A 14,927-nucleotide genomic window follows, 5' to 3' on the forward strand; every position below is an offset into this window, starting at 1 on the left:
TTAATGTTTCACTATGGTTTTAGTGTTTTTTGATGAATCAATAAATTTGTGTCCTGTATTTGTCATCAGAAAGTTGTTTTTTTTTTCAGAAATGGGGTCAAATTTAACTCAGAAGTTCCTTGGTTTATCTGCCATTGCTGACTGAATGATAATGGAGGCTACATAAAAAATGTTCTTGACATGGCATGCAAAAAGTCAACAGCTCACTGGCAAATTTGACTCTTCGCAACTACTTTTGTCACTCATAAAATAATGATATGACTGAGTGGGAGAATTATATTATGACTGCGGTATACACAGATATGAAAAATTAAAAGATATTCTTTGTTGAAATGTGTTGATGTGTACTCTAGCCTGCCAAGGGAAATTCAACATCATTTCTCTTGGATTAGCAAGGTACGTCCTACAGTAATAGCAAACTTGCACAAGAAGAATAATAGGCTATTTACTGACACTGATTCAGGCACAGAGGAAATCTCTCCACTGAAGGAAGGACTCTCTGTCTGTATGTATGTCCTTTGTGTATCTCTTGAACCGTTCATCCGATCGACTACACTCTTGGCAGGTGTATGCCTGGCGACCCAAGGGAGTGCAGTGTCGTATTAGGTGCAGTTTGGACACGCAACACGTTCAATATTAATAAAGTTTGAATTAACTAGAGAACAGCGAGCCACTCCGCTCTGCAGCAGCAGGGCGGGACTTCAAGGCTCTGTGACAGAGTGGGCAAGTGACAGAGAGACAGCGCTGGTGAGGAGAGACAGCGGCGGAAATAAGCTTTTTCTGAGAGAGAGAGAAAGAATGACACCATTATTTTCCAATTGATTCATGGCGATTACGTTCTAAAGCAAAAATAAACAACCATCAAACACTCAGTAGATGATTTACTATGAAGAAAGACGCTCTTAAGCCTCTTTTACACATAGTTCCCAGTAAATTACTGAGATAACATTTCAGGCACCGCTTGTGATTTTCACTATTCACACATGCAGCTACACCTTTCTCCTTTTCATTCATTCATTACATCCAATAAGTGTAGCAGTAAATACAAAGAACAACAATACAAATCTGTATTGCTTTTTTTCTCATGTGTGGTCTGCAGTCTTTTTCACATCACCTTTCAGTATCAGCTCAGTTTGAGAAAAGTTTTTTCACATGACGTGCTCTAAAAAGAGAACAATAGACAGCAAAAACAAAGCTTTTAATCAAGAATGGACAGACTGTTAGGCTACTTCCCAGAGGCAGTTAAAAACCAGTATGTCTCATATAAGCACAAATCTTTTGAGCAAATATACCCACTCAAATGATCTGAAATGAAGCCACAGAAAATAAACGATCTAAGAGCCCACTATGATGGATCCACTTTATTTTAGGATGTACATTTTTTTCAAAAGCTCTCTGTTATGTATTTTCTTTTTCAGTACAACTCTCATTATACTTGAAATGAGAAAAGAACATTTATTCACTATGACAGTACTTAACATCTGTGCATAATAGAATGTTAGTTTCTTTCATGTTGTTAGTGTATACTCTCATTCACCTCACATCAACAGTATTAATATTTCTATGCGTTGAAGCAGCAATACCAGAGGCAAAGCAGTTGGCCCGTTCCAAACAGGCACGTTTTGAATGGGCACTGCATTAGTAACTTAAATTGTAAATTTGAATCAAAAACTGTATAATCTTTGCTGTACTTTTCAGAAATGCATTGCAATATTTTAATATTTTTGCTGTTTGATATTAGCAAAGGCCATGGTCTTTGATATTCAGCTTTAGAAATATTTGGTATAAAAAGATGGAGATGAAGTATTTTGTGACTAATTCTTTGATTTCTCTTTTTTTCTATCCATATAGCACTTTACTCCATCATACTCTTCTGTGTCTTCCTGTGGATCCCCTTTGTTTATTTCTACTATGAAGAAAGGGATGATGACAACGTGAACAAGTGCTCGGTAAAAATCCACCTATTTTCACACATAGTGTTGTAGCCTGCTTAGAAGCACAGCTTAGAAGCACAGCTGAGGAATTCACACAGTGAATTCCTCAGCTGTGTGTTCATTCAGGTGTCCGCTCTACTATGCAACAATCTGTGTTAGTAATTTAAGATGAACTTCCCAGCTATTATAAGGCAACATTAACCAAAAGTCTGCATTAACCAAGAAATTGTAACATTTTACGCATGACAACAATGACAGGAAATGGCCTTCCATTTTTATGTATCTGAATTTCTAATCTCCTTATAAACCTTGACTTCTCAAAGAACACACATACTCACTGTGAGCACAGAGATGACATACACATTTTTGCTCACTGCAGAGTGCAATAATGCATGTCGACAGTGGGGATAATGTACCATAAACGACTAAAAGAGCAATGCTGTAAAAAATGAATATTTTAAAACATAAAAAAGAACCATGCAGATGTTTTGGTAGAAAATCTAGTCAACATATTTTTAAGGCTTGAAGATTTTGATTAGATATGTTAAATGTAAAATAAAGCTCCATGGGGTAACAGGTTAGCCACACAAGCTTAAAGGTGATGTTCAGTTTTTAAAGTCTGTCTTAAAACAATAGTCACATGCCCATGTAAACATTGAAAGATGTTTTGCTTAATAATAATTACTCCCGTTCATACTGACAATTAAAAGATTCCTTCGTAATGCACTTTCAATGTGAGTGATAGGAGACAAAATCCATAGTCCTCGCTCTGTGCAAGAATGTATTTAAAAGTTTGCCTGAAGCTAATATGAAACTTCAGCTGGCCAAATTAGTCAAATCAAGTGGATGTCTTCCAAAGTTAAAATCTTTTCATCACAAAATTCCCTGCTATGTGGACATCTGTACTAAAAATGCTCATTCATATAAGCTTCAGATTAGAGCTGAAACGATTAGTCAATTAATTGATTAGTTGCCAACTATTAAATTAATTGCCAATTATTTCAATAATTGGTTAATGGCTTTTTTAAGAAAAAAAGTCTCAACCCAAGTCAAATTCACTGCGTCTAGCATCTCAAATGTGAATATTTTCTGGCTTCTTTAGTATTCTGTGATATTAAACTGAACATCTTTGGGTTGTGGTCTCTTGATTGACAAGACAAGACATTTCAAGGTGCATCTTGGATTTGGAGAAACAGTGATCAACATTTTTCACCATTTTCTGAAATTTTATGGACCAAACAACTAATCGTTTAATTGAGAAAATAATCAATAGTGAAAATAATCATTCCCCCATCACTTACATTGAAAGCACATTAAAAATGGATATTTTAATGGCAGACTGATTACACCAAGTAAAACCTTTTCCGATACTCATATAGGCATCTGATTATTTTTTAAGAATAATTCTAATTGTGAAACTGTCCTTTAAAAAATGTAAGGAAAATAGATCGAAACAATTAAAGCGTAAAATGTAGGACATTTTGTTTCCTTAAAAACAGTCACATTTCCAAACCTAAGCACGACTGCAATCACACTATAAATTATATATCTATCCTTAAAAGTCTTTTTAGCGAGTGATGTACCAAACACCAGCTATCACATAGTGCCTTTTCTCTTCTCCGTGTGTCAGTTTTGAGCTGACAGAGGCACTTTCTCTCACAGACAGGGAGGTCTTTTGTATTGTTACTTTAAAAGCACATCGAATAGCACTGGGAGTGACATGTTATCTCTGCCAGGTCAAACTGCATCTACACTTACTCCATATAGCTCTCAATCACTATAGTCCTTAACTAAATGGAGTATGACCCCCTTCCCTCACTCACAATGAATAATAATATTTCACTTCATGGCCATGATTGACCAGTTTAAATTTTTCTTTTATTACAGCAAGTGAAAAACGCTCTGAAGTACACAATTGGATTTGCCATTGTCTGCGTGATGCTCCTTTTAATTGGGTAAGTTAGAGACATGGATGGCTTCTTCTGCTACACGATAGGTGGAAGGGGATATAACATTGTGTTGAGTTAATGAGAGGTGGAACCCTTCAAACAGCTACAGTGCCATTTGTCTGGCCATGATAAGCCATTCAAGAGAAAAGTCATATACCACTGTCTAAATATAGTTATTATTCTGATTCTAAACTAGATTCCTTACATTTTCTCCACGTAGCAGATGTGGAGGGATTATAAAGTCTTGTTGTGACATTCTATAATGTATCTACAAATCTATACTAATTCTCAGCTATGTCTCTTTTATTAGCAAGTTTTATTCTGGTTGTGAGTAGCACCTACACGACATAATAGAGTTGCAACCATGACAACTACACGTCTGTAGTTCAACCTATACGATTTAATGTGCTCTCTCATCCATTAAATGGTGCACTGGTGGAGGGCTTACCTGGTCTGAGGAAATAAAGGACACATGACTATACTTTCTTAAAGCTTAAAGTTTGGACGTGGGGGCTTTTTATGGACAGAAGCAATTTAGCCCCTCTTTTACCTCATGAACTGGAACTATTGCTGCTTTGTTCTGGGAATAGTTGCTTTGGTCCTTTGATTTTCAACAACATGATGGCTTTTATCCTGGACTGCTTTCCTGGTACCAGGAGCTGTAATGGCTTTGTTTGGTGACTGTTCACTCAGTAGGGTCCTGCTTGATGTTACAAGGCTTTTGTTTGTTGTCTTTATACCTGGCAAGGTGTTAACCTCCTTAAATGGCTCCTGACCTTTTACTGCTAGTTCTTTAAAAATGTTGTTTTAAGGTGTCACTGTAAATAACTTGTTTTAACAAGTAATTTAGTCACATATCCAAACTTTAATTGAATTTTTTTTTAACATAAAGAATATTGATAGTGCAGCTTTGAATACATGAATTATAGTAGTATGTTATTGAACTTAGTTTCAACTGAGATTGAAAAGAGCAGATCTCATTTGCTTTCTTGAAAGGCTTGGAAGGCAGTTCCATAATCTAGGCGCCTTCCCATATACTGTATTTTTTTTGAGACTCAAGCTTTATCAGAGGAGTAATCAGCTACTCAGTTAAAAAAAACTGTTTACATGGTGGTAAAGCATGCATTAATTTGAGGATGCCCCATAGAATTTTGAAATACTCTACATTTTTCATCGTTAGCTAATGAAGGGAGGCCATTATTGTGGTGATGAGGGACCTTCAACTTGTTTCTGGAGCCATCCGGCTGTGTCCTGCACTAACTGGAGTTAGGCCACTAAACATTGATTTAAGCAGTAAAAGAGAGACTTAACACCATTAGAGCTGCAAAGACATATTTCATATTTGAAGAAAGTAACTTTTAAATACGTTTTGCTCAAAATGTATAGATCTGAAGTAGCTGGTGAAAGTAACTGTCTTGTTGTAGACACATTTTTGAAGACTTGGGTAAAGGGTTAATTTCACTTCGCTGAGATGTTTTCTCCTGAAATAAAAAAATATAGTAAAAAAAGACACATTATATTACCAAAGGGGAAGCCCATTCACATGAAAAAGATTAAGTACAAGTAGGGACCTTTTGGCATATCTGCATGCTAGTATGGCAGAAGATGAGACCCACTGAGACTTGAAATTTTCAGTTTTGCACACACTGTAAGACAAAGGGAAGTATAAGATGCTGAACTACTGCCAGAGAACTACCTCTCACCTGCTCTGATGAAGGCCTTTTTGAACTTTTTTTGTCTGAAGGTTCTGAATACCATTGAAATTCTTTTTTTAAGGTCATAACATAATCCCTGTAGATCCAAAGAGCAGCAAATTTCATTGTATTTTTACATGCTAGATACTAAGAAACATTCTGGCCTATGCTTCAGGCGTCAAGAAGGATTAATGATGAATGTCAAAGGGATTTCATGATCAGTAGAATCAAAGGCTGTTCTGAATTTGAGTATCAATACTATTGGATCCTTTCCTCATATTGGCTTGCATGAAGATATGTACTGGTAATCCAAAGAAGTGCAGTTTCTTTATCTTATCATGTTATCTAGAACCTTAGATGAAATGAGAATCTTAGAAATTCTGTAGGTCTGTAAGTCTGTGGGAGTGATGGGTCAAAATGGCTAAATGTAAAGCATATTAATCAACGTAATTGGGAACTAATGGGATGTAAGGGAGCTTATTACAATAAACAAAACATTAGATCATCCAGGAAACAACGGTATAAAGGTAAAATCCTCTAGCTGATTAACAGATAATTGTATATATGAGACACAGTATCAACAAGTTTGTGCAAATAAGCACTGAAGTCACTTAGCAGGTCATGAGAGTCATGGTTAACAGTACTAACTGTGGCTGTAAAATTTAAGATCTTATACAGCTTATGTTTTTAACAAAAAATTCTCTCCAAAATGGATTGAAAAGGATAGGAGGAGGCATAGAGCTTAGAAGACTGTCCATTTTGGTAAGAATAGAAATTAATAAATCTTTCAGGGGTGAGGTAGTAACCAAGGTGGATAAGCAAAGGTCAATAAAACGGTTTGCAAAATCCATTTTATATGATGTGTAAGTTATAAGTTCACAGTTAACACATATCAACTAGAGATGCACCGACTGCAATTTTCTTGGCTGATTCCGATTTCCATTTTTTTTTATAAGTCTGACCTGTACCAGTTGACGGCGAGTCTCTGCTGCAGTTGATATCATGTAGTTTTAGAGTGTGTGTGTGTTTGTGTGGCTGTGACGTTACTGTCTGTGCTGCTGTGAACCATCGTGCAGCATGTGTGTAAAGAGCCGGTCACCAGTCGTGGCCAGTCAGCTAAAAAGTGGTTTTCGATAGGTGGCCGATTGATCTGTGCACCTCTAATATCAATAGAGAAATGTATCATATTAAGCATTGAGAATTATTTATTAGATATAGTATATGACATGTTTTATTTATTTAACTCTCATTTAACAAGTCCTATTTACATCAATAATTTCTTTGGCAAGGAAGATGTGGCTGCAGCATACTAAGACAAAAAAACATACAATATAGTGAAAGAAAGAGGTACAGACTAAAATTTTACAACAGTGCAAGTAAGAAAGAAGAGACATTTACCGTGGTGTTTAGACCTGCCATTGCTGGAGTGGAGAACATACTATAAAAGCCTCTTTTCCCAATTTGAGAAGATACAGGACACTGAATGTCTGTGTATTGGGATTCAATGTTGGACCACAAGTAAATTTTTATGTGCCAGCTAGCAGCTTTTTGACATTATACGTCATAAAAATATAGTTTTTGTAAAGAAGCTGCACTGGTAAAGCAGGAATCATTTTCTCTCTCTCTGTCTGTCTTTCTGGCTTTCTTTCAGCAACAGTGACAACACTGGTATCTTTTTTTAATCTTTTTTGTTTTATATTGTAATGATAAAGAAGAATATGGGTAGTGATTTTTTTTGCTTTATTTTCCTTTACTGGTATGGAATCTATGCATGGGTTGTAGAGATACTCCATGTACTAAAATATACAGAGACTACACATAAGCATATCTGGTTATCTGTGTACAATGTGGGGACAGTGATATCTTAGAAATAACCAAAAGCATTTGACCTTACCCATACTTAATTATTGTTTCCTTGCTTTCAGAGCTTTTGTTCCACTTGAGGACTCACATGGTCAGAATTCCACTCAATGGGAATGGGAGAAAGTACAGCACCTTTTTGAGGAGCTTGGAAGTAGCCGTAAGTATACCTGTTTTGGAGAATAGTTGTTATTTATATAGTTGTTGTTACCATGCCTATCAGATTTTATTTCTTTTTAAGTAAGTAAGACTTCTTATATTCATTACTCACTTGAGCCACATCCACGGCTCCTATATATTCTTAAGTACTCTATGCTCTCCCGCTTATTTTTATCATCTTTTTTGGTTTATCTGGCTATCATGCAGCCACATTGATCAATGTAAATGCTTTGGGGGGAGCAAACTTTAGATGCAGCTGGCAAAACAAAAGACACAAGTGGTTGGTAGTTTTTAAGATGTGTTTCTTCCATCTTTGTACTTATCGAGGACAGGGAAATGGAAGATAGCATCCTTGAAATCAATTCAATGCATCTTAGGTTCGGTTGTGAGGAAAATATTTTAAATAGACATGGTTACTCATGTTTGGAAGTTATGAAGCCTTATTGCTGAATGATAAGGAGAGTAGAAGCTTTTCTGAGGCATACAGAAACAACTGGAATATATCACAGTGGGTGAGCTTCAAATGATGTAAAAAATAATGAAGTGATTAGTGAACGTAGTGCTGTGTGATTTGAATTTCACAAATACCTTTATAGGGAAAAGTACAAGGTCAGATTTCCTCCTGGCAGATCAGAAAATTGCTCAGATATAGTGTATCTTTATTGAACCCACATCCATATCACATTACCATGCACTGTAACTATATTTAACCTAATGAGATGTCTGTTACATCCCGCCTATTGATACACACACAGATAACCAAAGTAATCATATTGAATTGTATATATTTTAGCTTACATCGTCCTTGCTTCTATTGGTCAAGAATTACATTGCGGCAATCTGCTGGTCACTCATGGACAAGTGTGTCCGTTGTTGCAACTAGAAACAACACAGAGTTGTAGGCCGAAAAGTGTTTGAACAACATGCTTTGTAACCGAACCGAGCCTTAAATAAAAGTTGTCACAAAAAATGGACAGTGAGCCTTGTCCGGTTTAAGGGTGTAACAGTTGCATGCAATAAGATGCAATCATGTTTACCAGTTAAAAAAATCTAGTATTGATGGTTAACTGCATGATCCCAACACTGAATAACCTCCTTGAGCATCTTCACTTGTTGAATTTAGCATCGCCTGTGTTTATGTTCATGCTAATGCAGGAACATTGCCAAACGTGGACTCCTAGCAGTCCTCTGGCCTTTTGCCATATGGGGATCAAGGAGGAAGTTGAACCATCTGCCTCTCTTCACAATAGTGGACCCCTACATGCTCTCCCTAACCTTCCTCCGTTGGCACAGGGGGTAATTGCTAGGCTGCTGAGGAGGAAATGTGAGGATCATCCTTTTTCTAATTCCCCATCTCTCCTCTCTCCAGATGGGAGGTTAATTGTGTAAAGGAAAGGCACTTTTGCCACATAACCCTGCTGACTGCTTTGCTACGGCTGTTCATTAAGGCCACTACATCTTTAATGGCTCAAACATTACGTTTGTTACAATGTTCCAACAATGCTTAAATGTACTCCAGATCAGTAGCTATAGAGTTGGTATTCAAGACCATACAGTATAATCTTGTATTTTCTGCATTGCGTCAAGGGGGATTGGAGTGGGTAGGAATCCAACTTTACCAAAGAAGAATACTTGGATGAGATTCCTAAAACTTTTCCTGCCCATCCCCATTATCATTGAGACAAGAACAAATAAACTTAATCTGACCCTGACATACAATACACATACTGTACAAACATGTGTATACTATGTGTTAAGGAAAATTGGGGTGACTGTAGATCAGGAGTTAGAGCGGGACGTCCACTAAAGGGATGATCGGCAGTTCAATCCTCCAGTCCGCATGTCAAAGTGACCTTGGGCAAAATACTGAATCCCAATTGCTCCTGATGGCTATTGTGTGAGTGTGTGTGTGAATGAGCATTAGATTAGATCCTGAAGAGCAGGTTGGCACCTTGCATGGCAGCCTCTGCCATCAGCGTATGTATGTGTGTGTGTGTTAATGGGTGAATGTTGACATGTATTGTAAAGCGCTTTGAGTAATCGGAAGACTAGAAAGGCGCTATATAAGTGCAGTCCATTTAACATTTAAATCTAAATTGTAGCAATTATTTCTACCACTGTATTGTTACCATCTCCGGAGGTACTCTGTTTAACCTTCTTATCCTGCCAGAGAAAGACTTCTGAAATTTACCGAACTCCAGTGGAATAATTTTCTTGTATGAGAACTACTGTGTTTACAGAACTGTTAATTCTTATATCTGGCCCTAACTTTCAGGTCTCCACAGATATTACCATACCACACATACTACAGTATATATGTTTATATAAAAAAAGATAAGAATATATGTTAAAAGATCAAATCAGATTTTTTGCTTGTTTTAGCACATTTAGCACAATCACACAAATTACAGCTGACCAGCTTCCAAAGCATACCACGTTTGTAATTTTTTTATCCTATCTTCCAAGCAGCCATTGATATCCATTCCAAACTACAATTTGGCAATCAGCTTGCTAAGACTTGTAGCTTGCATAGGATATAATTTTATCATAAGCACTATCAGATACAGTGTCATCACATTATAATGTAACTTAAAATTAAAATTAAAAATAGATTTAATGTACAATCGACAGTAATTTTTTGGCAGTTTACCAAACAGCAGGTTAACTATCCAGCTGTCTTGGAGTTTCTGAGTAGGGTCCTTGTTGGTGCTACCTGGTGACTGCTGCTCTATTTCTTTACATTTTATGTATGGTCACTGTGACTACATAGAATACTAATCACAATGCAACCCTGACTACTTCTGTATCTAGTTTCACAGATCAGCATAATGTGCAAAATCAGATTGTTATGCATTTAGACCTGTCACTAATCCACTCTGGGAGAATCAGGGTTGACACATTGCATTGTAATAGAGTGTAACTGTAGTCATAAGTAAGATGCCACTTACAGTATTTGGATATATTTGCAGAACTATTAATTTATCAAGTTTTATGTCATGAAAGACTTTTTTACTCAGTATGTTCCAGGTTTACATTATCTTTTTACTTTACTTGCTGACTTCAGAACATTTTGTTCTTTTCTGTAATTAAAGCCACTGCGGAAAAAGTCATATGGAGACATTTTTACATGCAGGTTATTTTAGCTGTTTAATTTAAAAAACGATTCTTTAGATGATCTTTTTTTTTTTTGTTACATAGAGTACATTGTCAAAGTTGTTTGCTAACTGAGTTATAAAACAGTATGGATAAAAATAGAGGCTATTCTTTATTAAAATGCATTTGAGACTTCAGATGACAGATTCATGGTGAGGGAGTTGAAGTGATGCTGTTGATGTCATCTTGATTGATCTTTTGACATTTTCCGCCATCCCTCAAATTTGTGCTAGTGCTTTATCTCTATTAGCATGGTCTCGCTCAACTGTGGGATTAAAGCTACAATATGCCCAAAATATATTCTTCAACACAAACTATTATCTAACCCCTTTCCCCAAATTGTATTACTTGTATAGCTTCACCCACACAAATGAAAAAACCCCAACTCTAATAGTGTCTTGTAACTTTCCCAATTTTGCTATAAACCTACAAATGCTGTCATATAACAGTATGTGGTTATTGTTTCGGTCAAACAGTATACTATATCCCATCCCTTAAAAATAAAACTGCTTCCTACTACCTTTTGATGATTCTGTCATTCCACAGAAGGTGGGTGCCAGGGCTTAAGGAACTCCTTAATAAACACCTCCCTACAAGTCATTTTCATGCACACAACCCAAAGGGCTATATGCAGGTTGAGATAAGAGCTACCTCATTCTATTGCTGTTGGATTCAAAGCTGTACAGATGTGGAAGCACCACTGATACTAGACAATATTTCCTCTGTTTAATCCCCGGAAAATCTGTTCAAGAAACCAAGAAGAGTGGCAGCAAACATCTATCCTTTGCTTTGTGTGGAGTTCATGAACGGTATGTTCTCCATGCAGAACATGGAGCTATTGTCTATTTTACCAAGCTCACCACTAAACAAAGGCGGCAAAATTGCAATGAAACACTTGGGAATAGGAAACATGTATTCAAATGTTAATGTTCAGCCCAGCTGTCAGACTTCAAAGTTTTCATTTCGCATGGAATACAATAGGGAGCCAGTATATAATTTATCTCCATTTTCCACCTCTTTGTCCTGCTGCTTGTGAAATGCCTCTAAAAGAAAGTGATAAATGTTATAAACAGCACACATTATACATGCCCTGAATACTGACTTAATATTCGCCAATCAAATGCCTCTGTCAAGGAGAAAGGCAAGCAGAGAGCCACCTATGCCCCTGCTGACAGGTGGGCTGGGCACTATGAAGTTACTGCTGAGAGGATGTGGGTTATCTGTGAAGGGACAACTGTGTAGCTTTTTACGTGGGGCCATATGACAGGTGGGATCTTGACAGGGGAGAGAGGCAATCAGTCTCTTCATCAATCCCTGTCTTCTAACTCAAGCTCTGACAGCTGGTGTGACACCTACTGTTGCCCTTGCCTGATGGGTGGTCCCCTTTCTGCCTCAATCAAAGGTGACACACATCAACTCAACCTACATACATTGAAAGATCCAGCTGTTTAAACACTGATCCTGATCTATGTATGATGAGAAAAAATGGTGACCAGATGTGCCTCCAGAGGAAGGCTTTGCTACAGTGCATTCATTAAAGACACATACTAGATCCAGGAGTATGAGAATACCAGCATGACGCATTGTCCTTGTAAGTAACAGTCTTGCCTTCATTGAACTTGAGCATTAGCACAGAGATGCATCCTTAAGAGTTCAAGATGGGCTGTGCTCTTGGCATCAGGTGTGCAGTTGGTTAAGATGCAAAACTATCAATTTTTAAAATTCTTTATTCTGGACACTTGCTGTTTTTTTTGAAGTGATGTATTTTTCTCTCAGCAATTCCAGGGGCCTCCCAATTTTATATTCAAGACACTGAAAGAGGCAGTTCACCCAAATAACATAAAAAAACAAACCAAAAAAATAAATTCTCAGTTACCTTCATGGTATCTAGATGTGGTATAATTTCAGTTTAGGTTTTATATTACCACTTTAAAGAGGTACTGCAGCAAATTAGTATTCAACACCAATAAGGTTGGGAGAATCACAAAAGACAGATTTTTAAAAAGACGAAATCAAAATGGAAGCATTAGATATCAAGATATCCCTAGAATCGGTCAAGCGCCAAACATGCTGGATCCTACATTTCCCACAACTCACCCAATAGCGTCTTTTTTTGGACCCTCCTTACCTGGTAATTTCCTACTTTCAAAATCTATGCCCACAGTTTGGAAAGTGTTTGTATTAAAAATGTGTATTCTTCAAGTCCAAGTTGGAATAACCCCAATGCCGTCACTATGACATCAGTGGGGTTATTTCCTCAGACTTGGCAATGCTCCTCCCCGAGCCATAGAAGACATAACTACTTGTTTTCACAGGCTGAGTAGTATCCACACAAGTAAACTGACCTCATTTGCACAATCAGTGGAGTGCCTTTTGAAAACCAGTTAATTGATGAAAACTTTCACTATTTTCAGTATCTGTCTACCTTCATTAGAAAGTTACACATCAAACTGCATTGATTGCACCCATTCAAGAGGGAGACTGTGTCCCATCCCAAATATTAACTAACCGTAGCTAACACTAGACTGCTAATATGTATTTTGCATTCTGTTCCTGCCTTTAAACCAGCTTTACTTTGGCAACAGCACTTTTGGCTGAGTACATCACAGTAAGTTGTGTTTCAACAAGCAACACAACAGTCCTGTCCTTTTTGAATTATATGTACTGCACGTGGACTCAGAGCAAACTAGATTACATCAAATAGTCTTAATGAAAAACTTTCATTGGATTGTCTACAGGAGTGCTGCATTGACATTATAGAGGCATCTGTAGAATATTAAAAAAAATAGATTCAGCGTTACTCAGTCTGTACAGTCACTGCAATAGGGTTTGAATGCTGGAAACATCTCAGCTTTTAATGTTGAATTTGAAAACCCATTAGCCTGCTGAAATACCATCAAAGAAAGCATAAGAACAAAGGCTCATGATAGCTTGCTCATGTGGCAATCAGGCCATTGATGTTTCTTTCAGAGGTCAAGTACAAATCTCTAATGGCTTTCCTGTCTTTCCACCTGCAGATGGTCTACCTGCTCTGTCTTTCTCCATCAGCTCCTTGACCTTGATTGGCATGCTGGCAGTGATCACTTACACGGTGAGTTTGGACCTCAGACAAGTGGTTGATGTTGTTTCATGTGTTCAGTGGAGCTGTATCTCCACAGCAATTAAGGTTCTTAATTTGTAAATCATCCAATGGGATGATTTCCAAAGCCTGGTAGTCTGTAGTTTAATAGGACCTGTGCTTATTGAGACATTAATCATATCGAATGTATGTTTTGAAGTACAAAGAAAGACAGAATTGAATAATTTTCCTTTTGTCAGATTTACCTAACATGTTTTTTCACTGGAAATGTCATGCTTGATAATGCACGTGTTTGTAAAATGTTCTTTGAGGTGCAGTGCAGTGTCTTAAAGTTTTGTATGTGCAGATGGTTTCCCATTATCTTGGTTGAGATGAACCTAGTGATGGAGTGGCCTCTCAGTATTAGTAATGCCTTGTGATTCTAAAGCTCTTCCATTCAGTTGCTCAAATTGCTCAGACTGCTGTCTTTCACTTGAGCATCCGGGACTTTTGCATGATGTATGTGCACCCTCCACCGGCTTATCAACCACTTATCTGCTGTCTATTTATATATATATAGATCTACCTCAGTGTCCATTAATATATGCCTATATTTTGATTCCCTCAGCATTCTGCAGTTTTTCATTTTTTCCTAGATTAGAAAAATTGACTGTGCTGTAACACTTGTTAATGCTGTCCATTTTTCATAGTTGTTATCTTGGTAACTAGACTGTGAATATTCCCTGGAGGTGGTGGCTCTGGTGTCAGGATGGGAGAAACACAGAATAGTGCCTACTGGGGAAAAATACACACAAAAAAACTACTAGGGTTTCAACCCAGGGAGTCAGAGTAAAAGTGACAGCCAACCCCAATCTATCCAGTTTCTGTTGAGCTCAAAGAGTCCTATTTGACCTATTTGACAAATTACACAACAATTGAATGTGGAGCTCTTAATGAGTAATACACAACCTAGTCAAGTATGTTATAAAACCAATCTCCCTTTAACATCTTATAATCCATCTCAGCTGGGATTTCATCCACTGCTCTCTCGCTTTGCTTCTCACAGTTCTCTAAAGAGTGGATAATTACATAGTACATTTAGAGGGTGAAAGTGTGTTCA

General features: G+C 37.2%; 1 protein-coding gene across 1 annotated transcript in view; it reads left to right on the forward strand.

Annotated features, from left to right (window-relative positions):
* lmbrd1 (LMBR1 domain containing 1) overlaps positions 1-14,927 on the forward strand; it is a 68,079-nt gene that overhangs the window by 20,228 nt on the left and 32,924 nt on the right. The window contains exons 4-7 of the mRNA XM_067609891.1: positions 1,852-1,949; positions 3,822-3,889; positions 7,503-7,597; positions 13,767-13,840. Of these exons, the coding sequence (XP_067465992.1) occupies positions 1,852-1,949; positions 3,822-3,889; positions 7,503-7,597; positions 13,767-13,840 (335 nt within the window). The remainder of the gene's footprint in view (positions 1-1,851; positions 1,950-3,821; positions 3,890-7,502; positions 7,598-13,766; positions 13,841-14,927) is intronic.

The sequence above is a fragment of the Thunnus thynnus genome, chromosome 14 (genome assembly GCF_963924715.1).
Source record: "Thunnus thynnus chromosome 14, fThuThy2.1, whole genome shotgun sequence".
NCBI classification, from domain to species: domain Eukaryota; kingdom Metazoa; phylum Chordata; class Actinopteri; order Scombriformes; family Scombridae; genus Thunnus; species Thunnus thynnus.